The sequence below is a fragment of the Microcaecilia unicolor genome, chromosome 10, assembly GCF_901765095.1.
Source record: "Microcaecilia unicolor chromosome 10, aMicUni1.1, whole genome shotgun sequence".
Lineage (NCBI taxonomy): Eukaryota > Metazoa > Chordata > Amphibia > Gymnophiona > Siphonopidae > Microcaecilia > Microcaecilia unicolor.
In genome coordinates, this window is record NC_044040.1 from 108,761,577 (window position 1) to 108,779,225 (window position 17,649).

At 45.1% G+C, this 17,649-nt stretch overlaps 1 protein-coding gene across 1 annotated transcript in view; it reads left to right on the forward strand.

Annotated features, from left to right (window-relative positions):
- The window catches only part of STAG1 (stromal antigen 1), a 1,758,022-nt gene that overhangs the window by 523,243 nt on the left and 1,217,130 nt on the right, over nt 1-17,649 (forward strand). The window contains 1 exon segment of the mRNA XM_030215628.1: nt 3,006-3,104. Within this exon segment, the coding sequence (XP_030071488.1) occupies nt 3,006-3,104 (99 nt within the window).

The window sequence follows — 17,649 nt, forward strand, 5'->3', positions numbered from 1 at the left end:
CCAGGCAGGCAAGGGGGGGGGGGGGGGGGGGGGTAAGTGGGATATGAGGGAATAAACAATTATCCTCAGTAACAGTAACTAACAGGGCTACAGTGAGAAACCCGTAGCAATTTCCATCATGCTCAGGGAGCTGAAAAATTCTCTGTCTCTCCCAAAAACCTCCCCTAATTTCTAATCTTCTTCTCCTGAATTTAGTAGCTTCGAAGCAGGTTAAATTATTACATGGAGGAGATGCCGGTAGAGCGGTGGCTTCCGGCGGAGGAGGTGTAAATGTATCAGAATCAGGGAAGGAAGTGGCTTCCAATTCTGTTTCAACCCAGGAGCTAGAGTAATAAAACATGGTTTAAAGGAATCATTGCCTTGCTGCAGGCAAAATGTTAAAACAGAAAGGGAGAAATAATGAGTAACAGTATTGCTTATCTGAAAACCCGTTAGAGACAAGATAAACAGCATGTGAAAGGTACAGAATTGGAATGTTTGTGTGTGATTTACAGTTAAAATGATAACTGAGCGTGCTAATTAGAGCCTCTGGTAGGAGTAGGGCTCGTGCCACTATTAGGAGAACTCTGGCTGTGGCCTGAACAGGGGCTAGAGGTGGTACTGGAATTTTTACATGTCTCGGTTAAATAAAATGAATAAGGTGAGGAGGGAGCCTTAGCCTCGGTTTCCATTGCAGGTGGTGGGGGAGGAAATTTCTCATTTTGAGATAAGGAGTTAATGTCATTCTCATGTTGGGAAACAAAAACCCACTGGTTTAAAGCCTGAAGGTGTTTCAGGCGGGAGGTACCCTTTTTAGTTTGTTCAATATAATTCATAAGTGATTGCAACAGTTGTCTATCAAGGGATCCCTTTGACCAAAAAAAATTGGTTTGTCTTTTGTTCCAATCATGACATTGGATACAATTATTTTCTAATTCCTTTTGCTGAGTAGGGAAGTATCTTACTACAATTTCAACAGGTGTGGACATAATGTAAACAACAATATAAAAAAACCTAAAAGACTTTCTAAATGATATAGTCAAATAATAAAAAGGTATACTCACAATTGGATGTCTGTAGGTACTTATAGAGTCAATCTCGGGTTCTGTAAGTCCGATATTCAGGGGATCTGCAGCTGAACCTAAATATCATATTATCAAGAATCCTGCACTGATTTCTTGGCAAGGCACAGTAAAAAGATCAATTCTCCGAAACAAAGAAATCTTTCACACCTAAAAAATAAAAAAAAAAATAAAAAAAATTCCAACCGTGAATAAATATCAGTTTTAGAAGTCTGACAGCTGATTCCGAAAAAGTATTTGAACACTGAACAGTTTCTGCAATCATGTCATTGAAACAGAAACTGGAAAAAGCAAAAAAGTCAGGATCCTGAAATTAGCAGTATAATTTATAGCTAAGCAGAAGTAATAAATAGATCTGAAAGAGGGTTATATTTTAAAATTTGAATTAATCTGAGCTGGGAGATATATATATAATCTACATTTTGAAGTGTGTTTTTGGCAATTAACCCTCTTTCAGATCTATTTATTTTTGCCTAAAACACACTTCAAAATTTAGTCTCAGAGGAATTAATAGAGCATAATAACCTCCGACTCCACTTACCTTAAACTAACCAGGTTTCCCTGGTTTCCAGCTCGAAGGACCAAATGTTTATAGTGGAGCCTGGGGTTATATGGTCCCGTCTGCTAACCACCCAGTCTCAGGCTATAATATGTGGTAATTCTTTCTCTGATATTTCTACTTAGCATAAGAAATATACCAATAGGGTTTCTGCCGCCTTACACCCACCCCAAGATACAGTGGACCAGTCACCCCCAAGATGTGGGGTGACAGAAAAGACAGAAGCTATGTTTCTTCCATGTAGAAAGTTTTATTATTTACCAATCCAGATAATAACAAAGCAATCAGCCCAATAAAATTTATGAGAGGGAGAGAGAGATCACTGCTGTAAAAAGTTACTCACTGATAATCATCTCAGCCTCTATCTAAATACAATACATCAGTGCCTTATATACAGTGGATTGGGCATCATTTCCCCTCCCAAATCATACAGCCTTGTAACTTCAGCTAATTTGTCTTACTTCATCTAATTTCTGTCTTTATTGTTTACATAAAAAGGAAAACACTATCTGAATGTTATGGGAATACAGAACGCAATATCTAAATGTTTATGGAACACATCATCTTATAACAAGTCCAAGGTTTCTCTTACAGGAGATTGTAGCCGTCATTTCAGTACAGGAATTTTTCCAAGACTCAGGTCTTATGAATTGTTTTGTCTAAAAAACCTCAATACGTCTTCGCCTTCAAACTGTGTCCTTGTAGAGTCAACGGCACCAAACTCTGTCAGGGAGGGGAAATGTGTTCCTTGCTGTATCAGTATGACCTCGGATTCACAACTTTAAGCAGAAAGTAAAAATACAGCTTTCTGGCATTTTAAATTTGAGCTGTGCAGTTCATGGGTCATAACTGGCCTGTCAGTGGTCAGAAAAGCTCAAATCAATTCACTTCTTAGATTTAGTATTATACTGCTGGTTTCCTGCTTTGAGCGTTGGGTGGGAAGGAACCTGCATATACACAGTGGGTGCACTGCTTCAAAATTTCAAAGTGATAATGCTCTGTGGATGACGTTGCCCGTATGTGAGAATATATGCCTGCTGTCCATGGAAAATTAGTTTAAACATTTAATGCAATTTTGTAATTCTGCTTAAAGGACAAAGATAAAACTCTTGTTCTCAAAAGTTTTTGCCTGTTGGTCTTTAAGAAACCACTAAATTCTGTTATTTTTGTTCATTGCAGATTAACATCTTCCCCTCAAGATGCACTATTGTATTAGATGTAAAAAAAAGAAAGAAAACTATTAATATATGGATATCAAATACTTGTGTTTAGTACAATCAGCTAGCAAATGTTGAACAAAAGTGATAGTATATATGTGTGTTTTGTGTTCTACCAATAGTGTATTATCCAGTTGGCTAATTTTAGTTTTTCTTCTTTTTGTTCAGCAAGGTGAAGTGAGGTTGAAGTGTCTGAAAGCTTTGCAGAGCCTATATACAAATAGAGAGCTGTTCCCTAAACTGGAACTTTTTACCAACAGATTCAAGGTAAAAATGAAATGTGCTAACACAACAGAATTAGATCTGTAGTACCTTTATCTGCTGTCATTTTCTGTGTTAGCATTTTATAACAGCATTTATATGTGCAGATTGTAAACATGTTTGTTTTTTTTATTTATTTACAAATTTATAACCCATGCAATCTTACAATTCTTGGCACTGAAGACATATTTTACATACACAGTATATAAAAACAAATGAAATAAACTGAACATGGTAAAATAAATAACTCAATCAGATCCTTAAAAGCTTTTGAAAAAAGGTTTTCATGGCCTTCTTAAATATGTTCATTCTCTTAAGTTCATGTAACTCAGATGGTCAGCTGTTCCACAATTTAGGGCCTGAAATGCAAATTTAAGAATCCCTTTGCATATCAAGCCTTGCATCCGTTGGCATATCCACAGGTGGGTGGGCCTGCCTACCCAAAATTGTGACACTCTGGTATGGCTGGCTGGAATCATTAAAACCCTCTATCTGAAGATTTCCTCCTCTTCGGGCAGCCAGTGCTCTTTCAAACTGTGGCCAGCAACACTTGTCTTGAGCCTACGCAGACACTTGCTTTCTGCACATGCTCATTTTTCATTCATACGTAAGCAGTGAGCATGCATGGCTTGCCAGTGGCAGCATCAACTCGAAACGAGTGCTACCAATGGCTGATTTAAAGAGTGCTGGTTTCCCTAGGAGGAGAAAATCTTAAGTTGGTGGGGTTTGGGATCCTTTCCCGATCAGATATTTAATAATATTGGTTTGCGGGTGGGGGGAGTGGGCGAAGAGCAGAGAGAGGCCGGTAGAGCAAATTCTGTGTCTACCCACCTAGCCATTTAGCTACGCTCCCGCTCTCATTGTGGAATAATGGAACATCAAATAGACCTTTCTGTGCAGATCTGAATTTAGTGATGGTTGTTTATAGTCTCAAAGTAGGAGCTAATAATAGGGAAACCATAGAATTAAGTACCTTAAAAACTGAATAGTAATATTGTTATGTTCCTCACCTGGTTCCAGGCCTGCGCGGTTGATTCGCCGGCGAGGTGCGGTCCGGCTGAGATGGCCGGCTGTTTTGGATGTGGTTTCTGCAGGATTGGTCTGTTTCTGTTTCCTGTTTCTGGCAGCCGTCACCTTGATTGGATCAAGGACAGCAGCAATCTTGGCTAGCTCAGGAGGGGGGCAGCCATCTTGGAGTAACGAGGTCAGGAAGGAAGCCCATATTTGGACGTAGGCACCTCTGCTGATGGGGGCAGCCATCTTGAATCAGCTGCACATGCTTGAGCCTAATTCCTCCACTACTTAACGCCCTGCCTTCAGTCCTTCGTTGCTTCGGCCTCAATTGTGTTTGAGGTCCACGCTGGTGCTCCTTGCTGTCAGTTCCAGTGTTCCAGACCTCAGCTTGTTTCCTGGACCTCGCTTGTTTTGCTGCCTGCCTTGACCTTGGACTGTTTTTTGACTACTCTTTGCCCTACGGATTTACCTGGCTTTTGGACTGTGTCTGTTTGCCTGCCTGTCTGGTCAATGGTCGTGCAACCCCTCCTGTTCCAGAAGTCCTGGTGGCTGCCCGAACCTGGGGGCTCAACTCCCAGTGAACGGCGGTCGCTCCCCAGGTGAAGCTAGGGGTTGTCTGGCTGCCTGACCAAGTGCGGTGTCACTCCATCCTAGCCGTGCTCAGTCAGGACACAAGGGCTCAGATTTCTGCAGTCATAACAAATATCTTGTGTTTAATTTTCCATTCTTTAGGTAACCAGTGTAGGAACAAGACAGAGGAAATATGGTCAAATCTACTTTCTCTGCATTTTGAGCTGATTGTATTGCTTTAATCGTCTTCTAAGGCATGGCCAAAAATAGGGTATTGCAATAGTCAAAATGTGAAGTAATTAATCTCTGAACAATGGTTCTGAAGTTATAGGGAGACAAAAAGTCTGTTTTCTAGCTAATTTGTGTTCCTGTGTTATTAAAATTTAAAGAAAATGGTGGTGGTGAATAGAATTCGCTCGGAGGAGGGAAAGGTGAGTAGTGGAGTGCCTCAAGGATCGGTGCTGGGGCCGATTCTGTTCAATATATTTGTGAGTGACATTGCCGAAGGGTTAGAAGGTAAAGTTTGCCTATTTGCGGACGATATTAAGATTTGTAACAGAGTGGACACCCGGGAGGGAGTGGAAAACATGAAAAAAGATCTGCGGAAGCTAGAAGAATGGTCTAACGTTTGGCAATTAAAATTCTATGTGAATAAATGCAAAGTGATGCACTTAGGGAAGAGAAATCCACGGGAGACGTTAAGCAGTGAGAGTCTGATAGGTTCGGAAGGGGAGAGGGATCTTGTGGTGATAGTATCTGAGGATCTGAAGGCAACGAAACAGTGTGACAAGGCGATGGCCGTAGCGAGAAGGTTGCTATGCTGAATAGAGAGAGGTGTGACCAGCAGAAGAAAGGAGGTGTTGATGCCCCTGTACAAGTCATTGGTGAGGCCCCACCTGGAGTATTGTGTTCAGTTTTGGAAGCCGTATCTTGTGAAGGATTAATTGAAGCGGTGCAAAGGAAAGCTACGAGAATGGTATGGGATTTGCGTTACAAGACGTATGAGGGGAGACTTGTGGACCTGAACATGTATACTCTGGAGGAAAGGAGAAACAGGGGTGATATGATACAGACGTTCAAATATTTGAAAGGTATTAATCCACAAACGAATCTTTTCCGGAGATGCGAAGGCAGTAGAACGAGAGGACATGAAATGAGATTGAAGGGGGGCAGACTCAAGAAAAATGACAGGAAATACTTTTCTACGGTGAGAGTGGTGGATGCTTGGAATGCCCTCCCGCGGGAGGTGGTGGAGATGAAAACGTTAACAGAATTCAAACATGCGTGGGATAAACATAAAGGAATCCTGTTCAGAAGGAATGTATCCTTGGGAGATTAGCCAAGTTTAGGTGGCAGAGCCGATGGTGGGAGACGGGGCTGGTTGGGAGGCGGGGATAGTGCTGGGCAGACTTATACGGTCTGTGCCAGAGCTGGTGGTTGGGAGGCGGGGATAGTGCTGGGCAGACTTTATACGGTCAGTGCCAGAGCCGGTGGTGGGAGGCGGGGATAGTGCTGGACAGACTTATACGGTCTGTGTCAGAGGCGATGGTGGGAGTCGGGGCTGGTTGGGAGGCGGGGATAGTGCTGGGCAGACTTATACGGTCTGTGCCAGAGTTGGTGGTGGGAGGCGGAGATAGTGCTGGGCAGACTTATATGGTCTGTGCCAGAGCTGGTGGTTGGAGGCGGAGATAGTGCTGGGCAGACTTATACGGTCTGTTCCAGAGCTGGTGGTGGGAGGCGGGGCTGGTGGTTGGGAGGCGGGGATAGTGCTGGCCAGATTTATACGGTCTGTGCCCTGAAGAGGACAGGTACAAATAAAAAGTAGCGCATATGAATTTATCTTGTTGGGCAGACTGGATGGACCGTGCAGGTCTTTTTTTCTGCTATGTTACTATGTATATGTTCCTTCATAGAAAGAGTTGAACCCAAAAGGACCCCAAATTAACACATTTAGTGCACAATAGGGATCTCGTCAGATAACCAAACAAATTAGGTATCTCTTCTACACTTTAATCTGATAAGATAAGTTTGTGTGAATGTGAACCAATGAGGCCTACTGGGTACTGTCAGAGCTTTCAGTCATCAACCCTCTCCTAAACCCACAGGAGATTATTACCCTCCAGTTCCAGGAATTGCAAGCACAGGCTGACAACTGGGAGTGCCATTTAAACAAGAACTTCACAGCAAGTCTGGCATGTTTAGGTTCCCAAGTCAATGCAGATGTAGTTAAATATCCTCACAGGACCTTTGTGAGAATGTGTAAAAAAAAAAAATAAAAAAAAAAATCACAATTACCAGCTTTTTATGCTTACCCAAACTGTGCACAAGTAAGAAGAGAAAGTAGCATTGTGATGTTTCATGTTTTGTATTTAGTTATAAAAATGATTAAAGAAAAACATATTTTCTCAGAAAATAACAAGGCCACCATATCCAAGGTGGGAATCAAAAAAGCAGAACTTTTTAGAAAAATTGTCTTTATTAACTTTTTAAAATTCCCAGGTATCGAACAGTGTTGCCTGACATGGCCAAGTTTCGCCAGACGGCTGCATCAGGAGCAAGAAATATGAGTTACATAGTAACATAGTAGATGACTGCAGAAAAAGACCTGCACAATCCATCCAGTCTGCCCAACAAGATAAATTCACATGTGCTACTTTTTATTTGTACCTGCCCTCTTCAGGGCACAGACCGTATAAATCTGCCCAGCACTATCCCCGCCTCCCAACCACCAGCCCCGCCTCCCGCAACCAGCTCTGGAACAGACCGTATAAGTCTGCCCAGCACTATCCCCGCCTCCCAACTACCAGTCCCACCACCAGCACTTGCACAGACCGTATAAGTCTGCCCAGCACGATCTCTGCCTCCCACCACCAGCTCTGGCACAGACCATATAAGTCTGCCCAGCACTATCTCCGCCTCCCACCACCAGCTCTGGCACAGACCGTATTTTGATACAAAGTCTCTAGTTCTGCCAAAACTAATAACAGTTCCTCATCATGGGCTCATTTGAAAAATTGCCAGTTTGAATAAAATCCTGCATCTTCATCATGCCCTACAGAGCCTGGAAATTCTTTAGAATCACCTTAAATGGTATCCATGCCAGAATATCTCTTTATATAAAACACACCTCCAACGTTCTAATGAAGCCTCACTTTCCCCAACGTTCTAAAGTGAGGTGGCTGAGACCGCTTTTTGCTCCATGAGTGTCTGCCCCGCCCACGCGTCAAACGTGATGACGTCGAGGGCGGAGCACAGACACTCAACGAAACGAAAAAGCGATGCCTAAAATGACGTCCCATTAGGAGACACACTATCCGCCCTTCACAATGCCCCACCCCTCAAAGTCGCCGCCCCTCACCAAACCCCCCCAACATTACCACCGCTACCACCAGGACCCCCCCCCTACCATCAGGACCCCACCCAACAAACCGACCCAGGCAGGGGCTGCTGCCCACCGGAACTGCTCCTCCTGGAGCCGATCGAGGACTTGCAGGGAGATCCCGGTGTCCCCTCGCTATTTCCAGTCCCCAATCGGAACCCCCCCCCCCCCCCCCTCCACCAAACAGCGACCCGATCTCTATTAATAACGCAGGCATGGAGGGGGAAGAAGTCAAGGAAGGAAGACAGAAGGTAGCGGCGAGGCCAAAAAAAAAAAAAACAACATGGAGAGGGAAGTGTAGCTCCGCCCTCGAGTCACAACACGATGACGTCGAGGGCGGGGCGGAACTGACAGTGGCGCCGAAAGAGGACTTGCAGGGAGATCCCGGAGCCCCCCTCGGTATTTCGTGTGCCACTGCCACGGCGGAGTATCGACGACGACAAAAAAAAAAAAGAGAGAAAACTGTAGATCCGCCTTCGCGTCAAAACGCTATGACGTCGAGGGCGGAGCTGTAGAGAGAGCGGCACCAATATAGGAATTAAAAGGACATCCCGGTGCCCCCCTCGGTAAGCGACATCACCAAACAGAACATACCCTCCCAGCAAGGGGGTAAACGGGGAAAGCCTGCCCCATCTCTTTCCATAACGCAGGCATGCAGGAGGAGGAAGTCAGGGAAGGAACACAGAACCGCTTAACCGAGGGAAAACGGTGGGGAGGGGATCCTCACACCAGAGAAGTGGGGGTGGGGGCCTTGCGAGAGGGGAGGGGCTCACACTCACTCACTCAGTAGAGGGTGGGAGGGGACAGAGGGGGGAGGGGGAAGGCAGGAGAGGGAGGAAAAGGAGGGGGGCCAACGGAAGGGAAAATTTGGATGGGTGGGCAAGGGAGTAGGTAAAAAAGCAGACTCTCACTCTGTCAAACACACTGTATCTCTGTGAAAACTCGGTCTCTCTCACTCACTGTGTCAAACATACGCACTTGCACACAGTCATTCTCAAACACACACACTCACAGATACACAAGCACCCACTCTCAATCTCTCTCTGGCACACAATCGCACAGTCACTCTCTCTCGCACACAGTCACTCTCACACACACACTCACTCAAACATACACACTACGAGGAAAACCTGGCTAGCGCCCGTTTCATTTGTTTCCGAAACGGGCCGTTTTTACTAGTCCTATATAATAAAACACACCTTCAACATTCTGAAGCTGACTGCATGGCTGAGGCATTCCTGCTCTCTGTATCCATCTCCTGAATTGATATCACATACTTCCGGGTTTGTCACAAGCAGAAGTGAACAACCACACGAGGTTTCTCGGCTTCAGAATGTTGGCGGCGCATTCTATTAAATAGGATTGGTCAGTTCCTTGAAGCACAGCCAGAGCTCAGCGTTCTGCACAGTAATGCTCAGACACCAGAGAGAGTGGGGGGGGGGGGGGGGGGGGAGAGGTATCTCTGTCACAAACACACTCTCTCTCACAGACAATGTCTTTCTGTCTCTCACTCTCACACACTCTATGTCTCACACTCTATCACATTCACTCTCTGTGTCACACAGTCACTCACACACTCGCACCCAGACTCTCTCTCTCTCTCTCTCTTTCTCTCTCTCTCACACACACACTCGCACATTCACTCTCTCTCTCACACACAGTCACTCTCACATACACTCTCTCAAACATACACGCTCCGAGGAAAACCTTGCTAGCGCCCATTTAATTTGTGTCAGAAACGGGACTTTTCTTACTAGTATATAATAATTTAATAATGAAAGACCAATCAAAATAGCTTCCGCACACATAGACCTCAGCTAATGAAAACTGAAACTAAAAGCCACAGTGCTTTTACAATGGCTGACTTTGTGCCATATTTAGCTGATGTGGTATCTCCACAGAGATGCTAATTCCTATGCAGTTTATCATCCCAAAGTCAGAGACAAGTTCCTGCTAAACTTTTGTATGAAAAACATTTATTTGGAGCACTCTATTTACTATATCAACTATTATGCAAGATCGTATTATGCAAAGAGTAGCCCCCTGCAGACTGCTTTACAATCCCTTGCAGTCTAGTGGTGTACTCAGGGCAGGAGCGATCTCCAGTGGTTCTTGCCCATGTCCGCTCTATTCTCAAAATGGCTGCTGTAACTTCTTGCAGCATTCTTGCAATATTGTCATTAGTGGTCATGGCAGGCATTTTGAGAGCAGAACCCACATGGGCAGGAGTGACTAGGAATCACTCCTGCCATGACTACACCCCTAGACTCCCAGGGATTGTAAGATAGGCCTGAGGGAGGCATCTACGGATGGGCAGAGAAGAAACACAACTCTTGTTCAGAGGGGAGGGGAGGAATGGAGACAAAACAGGAGAAAGCACAAATTTTCGGCTTCCACCAAAAATACACAGTCAGTTTTGGTTGAAACCGAAACTATGGCTGAAGCCTTTTGAACAAAACCGGTCAGATAAAGGATTTTGAGCCTGTTTTGGCACCGTAACCAAAACTCAGTTGGCCTCTATCTGAAACCAGTCAAAAACTTGCCCCTTGCTTGCATTGGGGAGCTGGCTGGTTCTTTTGAACCCCCTGTGGTCTGGGTCTGGAGCACGGAATGTTGCTGTTGAGGGCAAAATGAAAAGCCTTTGAAAGTAATAGGCACACCTCCTATTCCCACCAGAAAACCTCTGAGCAGTGCAGGATGCAGAAGAAGTGGGCCAAGAAAGGTACAAGATGGTGTCGGCGTGCTTCTTGATAAGGTGAATGACCTCTTCCACCGTGCCCCAAAGATTATTTCCTCAGCATGAGACATTTGCCAACTTCTCCTGCATTCTGATACCTAAAGCAAAGAGTCTGGTTACCACATCAAAAGTGTTGAAGGTGCCCTTAGCCAGGTATTTTTGACACTTCCTCTGCTGGTTGGCTGTCTTGTGAAGCTGTGTACTCTGCTCCAGAGGGAAAGTGTTCATGTCTAGCACCTTGTACACCATGGACTTCAAGAATATGCTTCTGTAGAGCTGGTATGTCTGGAAGTGAGAGATAAGCATCGAGGCCTGAAAATCCGATTCCGTCTGGGAACACATCACTTTCAGTACTGCGTGCTACCCTTTGGGCTTGCCTCCGCGCCCAGGGTGTTTACGAAGTGCCTGGCTGTGGTAGCAGGCTTGGAGTGCACGTGTTCCCTTATCTCGACGATTGGCTGGTGAAGAACACATCCAAGGCAGGAGCTCTACAGTCCATGCAGATGACTATTCGACTCCTGGAGCTACTGGGGTTTGTGATAAATTATCCAACGTCCCATCTTCTCCCAGTACAGAGACTCAAATTCATAGGAGCTCTGCTGGATTCTCGGATGGCTCGTGCCTATTATCCGGAGACAAGGGCCAACAATCTGTTGACCCTCGTCTCCCGAGTGCGAGCGTTCCAGCAGATCACAGCTCGGCAGATGTTGAGATTGCTTGGCCACATGGCCTCCACAGTTCATGTGACTCCCATGGCTCGTCTTCGCATGCGATCTGCTCAATGGACCCTAGCTTCCCAGTGGTTTCAGGCTGCTGGGGATCTAGAGGACGTGATCCACCTGTCCATGAGTTTTCTTGAATCCCTGCACTGGTGGACGATTTGGTCCAATTTGACTCTGGGACGCCCTTTCCAAATTCCTCAGCCGCAAAAAGTGCTGACTACGGATGCCTCTCTCCTGGGGTGGGGAGCTCATGTCGATGGGCTTCACACCCAGGGAAGCTGGTCCCTCCAGGAAAAAGGTCTACAGACCAATCTCCTGGAGTTGCGAGCGGTCTGGAACGCTCTGAAGGCTTTCAGAGATCGGCTGTCCCACCAAATTATCCAAATTCAGACAGACAACCAGGTTGCCATGTATTACATCAACAAGCAGGGGGGCACCGGATCTCGCCCCAGACTTCAGGCCCACGGCCGACTGGCATCGGATGCCTTCCTCCTGAATTGGGAGGGAAGGCCTGCTGTATGCTTATCCTCCCATACCTCTGGTGGGGAAGACTTTGTTGAAACTCAAGCAAGACTGAGGCACCATGATTCTGATTGCTCCCTTTTGGCCGCGTCAGATCTGGTTCCCTCTTCTTCTGGAGTTGTCCTCCGAAGAACCGTGGAGATTGGAGTGTTTTCCGACCCTCATCACCCAGAACGAAGGGGCGCTTCTGCATCCCAACCTCAGGTCTCTGGCTCTCACGGCCTGGATGTTGAGAGCGTAGACTTTCCCTCTTTGGGTCTGTCGGAGGGTGTCTCTCGTGTCTTGCTTCCAGGAAAGATTCCACTAAGATGAGTTACTTCTTTTTATGGAGGAGGTTTGGGGTCTGGTGTGACAGCAAGGCCTTAGATTCTCGCTCTTGTCCTACACAGACCCTGCTTGACTACCTTCTGCACTTGTCTGAGTCTGGTCTCAAGACCAACTCTGTAAGGGTTCACCTTAGCGCAATCAGTGCATACCATTACTGTGTAGAAGGTAAGCCGATCTCGGGACAGCCTTTAGTTGTTCGCTTTATGAGAGGTTTGCTTTTGTCAAAGCCCCCCGTCAAACCTCCTACAGTGTCATGGGATCTCAATGTCGTTCTCACCCAGCTGATGAAACCTCCTTTTGAGCCACTGAATTCCTGCCATCTGAAGTACTTGACCTGGAAGGTCATTTTCTTGGTGGCAGTAACTTCAGCTCGTAGAGTCAGTGAGGTTTAGGCCCTGGTAGCCCATGCTTTTTACACCAAATTTCATCATAATAGAGTAGTCCTCCGCACTCACCCTAAGTTCTTGCCGAAGGTTGTGTCGGAGTTCCATCTGAACCAGTCAATTGTCTTGCCAACATTCTTTCCCCTTCCGCATTCCTGCCCTGCTGAACATCAGCTGCACACTTTGTACTGCAAAAGAGCATTGGCCTTCTATCTGGAGCGGACACAGCCCAACAGACAGTCCGCCCAAATGTTTGTTTCTTTTGATCCCAACAGGAGGGGAGTGGCTGTGGGGAAACGCACCTTATCAGACTGCATTTCCTTCACTTACGCCCAGGCTGGGCTGACTCTTGAGGGTCATGTCACGGCTCACAATGTTAGAGCCATGGCAGCGTCAGTGGCCCACTTGAAGTCAGCCACTGTTGAAGAGATCTGCAAGTCTGTGACTTGGTCATCTGTCCACACATTCACATCTCATTACTGCCTGCAACTGGATACCTGACGTGACAGTCAGTTCGGGCAGTCGGTGCTTCAGAATCTGTTTGGGGTTTAGAATCCACCCCCCTAGGCCCCTTTTTTATTCTGTTCCAGGCTACACTCTCAGTTAGTTGGATAAGTTGTTAGGTCAATCTCAGTTATGTCCTCGCCGTTGCGAGGCCCAATTGACCATGTTTGTTGTTTTGAGTGAGCCTGGGGGCTAGGGATACCCCATCAGTGAGAACAAGCAGCCTGCTTGTCCTCGGAGAAAGCGAATGCTACATACCTGTAGAAGGTATTCTCCGAGGACAGCAGGCTCATTGTTCTCACAAACCCGCTCGCCTCCCCTTTGGAGTTGTGTCTTCCCTTGTATTTGTCTTGCTACATACGGGACTGACGAACACGAGCCGGTTTGGGCAGGAAGACGGTCGCGCATGCGCGGTGCGCATGGGCGCGCGAGGGCTAGCATACGTCTTTGCTAGTTAAGATTCCGATTGGAGGGGGTGCCGCGGACGTCACCCATCAGTGAGAACAATCAGCCTGCTGTCCTCGGAGAATACCTTACAGGTATGTAGCATTCACTTTTATGGTTCATGACCTGCATGTCCCATATAAACAATACTTCAATGAAAAAATTTGCAAACCTATGTAACACGCTACCTCAGGACAACACTGATATCAAAATTTCATCACTGGCTTAGACCCAACCTCTGAATACCCAGCGGACCGAACCTGGTCAAACTTCACTCTCCTTGCCACGGAAACAGTCACCCAGGCAATTAATAGGTTCTCTAACTCTCACTGTAAATTGGATACTTGCCCCAGCTACCTAATAAAATCTGCCCCCCACCGCTTCATAGCAGACCTTACATCCCATTTAAACTACATACTTCAACAAGGTCTCTTCCCTAAGGAAAATGGCAACATCCTACTCATCCCAATACCAAAAGATCCCAAGAAAAAAATCAAACGAAATCACTAACTACCGCCCAGTAATCCCACTGGTGGTCAAACTGATGGAAAGCAGGGTAACTAAACAACTTACTGATTATATAAACAAATTCAGAATATTACTTGAATCACAATCTGGATTTCACCCCCTCCATATCACTGAAACAGTACTAATTACCCTCCTAGCCAAATTCAAGCAGGAGATAGCAACAGGCAAAAGCATACTTCTCCTCCAATTCGACACGTCAAGTGCATTCGACATGGTAAACCATAAAGTACTACTAAGACTCCTAGATTACTTCGGGATTGGCGGACACATACTTAGTTGGATCAAGGGTTTCCTAACCACTTGAACATATCAAGTAAAATCAAGCTCAAACATATCACCAGCATGGAAAGCAGAATGCGGAGTACCTCAAGGATCACCACTATCACCAATCCTTTTCAACCTAATGATGACCCCACTTGCCAAATCCTTATCCAACCAAGGCCTTAATCATTTCATGTATGCAGACGATGTCACAATATACATTCCTTACAAACGTGATCTGACAGATATCACCAACGAAATCAAGTTCAGCTTGAATATTATGGAATCATGGGCAAACACATTTCAACTAAAACTCAACACTGAAAAAACCCACTGTCTCATCCTCTGATCCCAATACAATACGAACAAACCCTCAAACACACACCCCGGATTATACCCTCCCTATCTCAGACAGCCTGAAAATTCTAGGTGTTACAATCGACCATAACCTCACACTAGAGAACCAAGTGAAATCTACAACAAAGAAAATGTTCCACTCAATGTGGAAACTCAAACACGTGAAACCATTCTTCCCGAGGGAAACATTTCACAACTTGATACAATCAATGGTACTAAGCCATGTAGACTACTGCAACGGAATTTATGCGGGATGCAAAGAAATTATAAAGAAACTTCAGACTGCACAAAACATGGCAGCCAGGCTTACATTTGGAAAAACGCGTTTCGAAAGCGCCAAACCCCTCCGAGAAAAACTGCACTGGCTCCCAATCAAAGAACGTATTGCTTTCAAAATCTGTACCCTGATTCATAAAATTATCTACGGCGAAGCCCCGGGATACTTGACAGACCTCATAGACCTACCAACCAGAAACACAACAGGATCAACATGAATACACCTAAATCTCCACTACCCAAGCTGCAGAGGACTCGAATACAAATCAAACTATGCATCCAGCTACGATTCCATAATGTGTCTGTACACAAGAACCTTATCTACCACACCATTACTGTATTTCTCATACCGGAATTGGCGAACGCCTTTACCGGTACTATGTAAGCCACATTGAGCCTGTAAAATTTGGGATACAAATGTAACAAATAAACAAGAGACAATAAAATTATTATCTATATAGAGTATTTTATTATTATTGTTTAAATTAAGTTTTAACAAACTCATTTATATATATTTTTTTCTGGATTTGAACCCCAGGTTTTCCAGTCTAGTCATCAGTTCAGTGTGGTTTAAAATGGTTAGATATCCATTTAGAATTTAGTGTTTGCCGTATTCATTTTCTATCAGAGATCAACTTGAAGAATTTTCTGAAGTGGGCTTTCAGAATGTTTTTGGAATGCTAAGTAGTTGTTTGTACATTGTTCATTGGTATTGAGTTCTTTAGCTTGGGGCAAATGAGGACACTTAAAGCTGTCAGAGTCCATCACAAAATCATTTTGGTATGAGCATGGCAAGGGATTCGGCACTGGACGCGGAACCTGCTTCAATGTCAGTATCAACAATGGGTGCACTGGCACTGCATTGGGAATGCCCAGGTTTGGACTCGATACTACAGCTGTGTAAGGACTCCATGTTCTCATCATTGCATGCATCGAAGGACCTGCAGCATAAGAAACCTAAGAAGCATCACCATTTTTCTCTCTCCAGATGCCATTCCGGAGACATTAATGCCGCAGTGACTGCTCTCCTTCTCTTCAACTTATTACTCCACAGCGAGAGCTTTTGGAGTCATCCAAGTTTCTCACGCCTATGCAGGCTATAATGCATTCTGCTTCCATACAGGTTTCCCAGCTGGTACAGATGGCTTATCTAGAAGAGGAATCTGGGTTATGTTCATTGAAGAGCTTTTAGGGCTACAGTCTAGCCAGGCTTACATAGTTCTTGTGTCAACCAGCCCAACCCGAAGATACATCAGATTGCAAGTCACAACAGCATGAACCTGACCGATGTATTCGTCAACATCGGCAGAACAACTCTCTCCTGGTTCAGAGACAGATCTGCGTCGACATTCCATACAGAGTCGATGCCCTATTGGATACACTCTTCAAGTACCTTCCAAGATGAAAGCTTTCAGTAGTCATAATTAGACCTCTCCTGGGAGCTGGAACAAAACCACATGGCCTGCCAGCTAAGGACTCCTATGGGATTCCATCTGAACCTTTTCCGCCACCTGAAAGATGTGAATTTCCCCCTGAAAGTATATCCTTTCATGGTTTTTTTCCGTGAGATGGCCCATGCCATACCTTTCAAATTAAAGACTGAAGAGGAACTTTGTTCATAAATTTTTGATGATCTAGATTACGACTCTCCTTCTAGAGAGGGAATCACTTTCCCCCTTCATACATTATGAAAGATGTTCTTTTCAGAAACTTAGAAGCTCCATTAATAGTTCAGGTTGATCCAATGAAAAATGCACTGGATTTGAAAAAACAGTTATCCCATCATTCCTTAGTTATTGAATCTGCCTTGAGATGTACTCACAGTGCGAGATCTCAGGCTTTTCCTCCAAACAGAGAAGCTAGAACTTTAGATGCTTTTGGCAGGTGAACATTCCATGCTTGTATGCTAAGAAAGCATATATTGGATTATCAACTTTATTCCATAATTTACTTGAATTCTCTAATGCAGAATGCTCTCTCCTTTGCAGACTTCCTTCTTCCTGAACAAACTTCTGAGTTTCTTAAACTTCACAGGAAACTACAGGATTGTCCCAATTACATAGTAACATAGTAGATGACAGCAGAAAAAGACCTGCATGGTCCATCTAGTCTGCCCAACAAGATAAACTCATATGTGCTACTTCTTGTGTATACCTTACCTTGATTTGTATCTGCCATTTTCAGGACACAGACCGTAGAAGTCTTGCCCAGAACTAGCCCCACCACCCAAACACCAGCCCCGCCTCCCAATCTCGGCTAAGCTTCTGAGGATCCATTCCTTCTGAACAGGATTCCTTTATGTTTATCCCACGCATGCTTGAATTCCGCTACCGTTTTCATCTCCACCACCTCCCGCGGGAGGGCATTCCAAGTATCTTCCACTCTCTCCGTGAAAAAATACTTTCTGACATTTTTCTTGAGTCTGCCCCCCTTCACTCTCATATCATGTCCTCTCATTCTACCGCCCTCCCATCTCCGGAAAAGGTTTGTTTGCGGATTAATACCTTTCAAATATTTGAATGTCTGT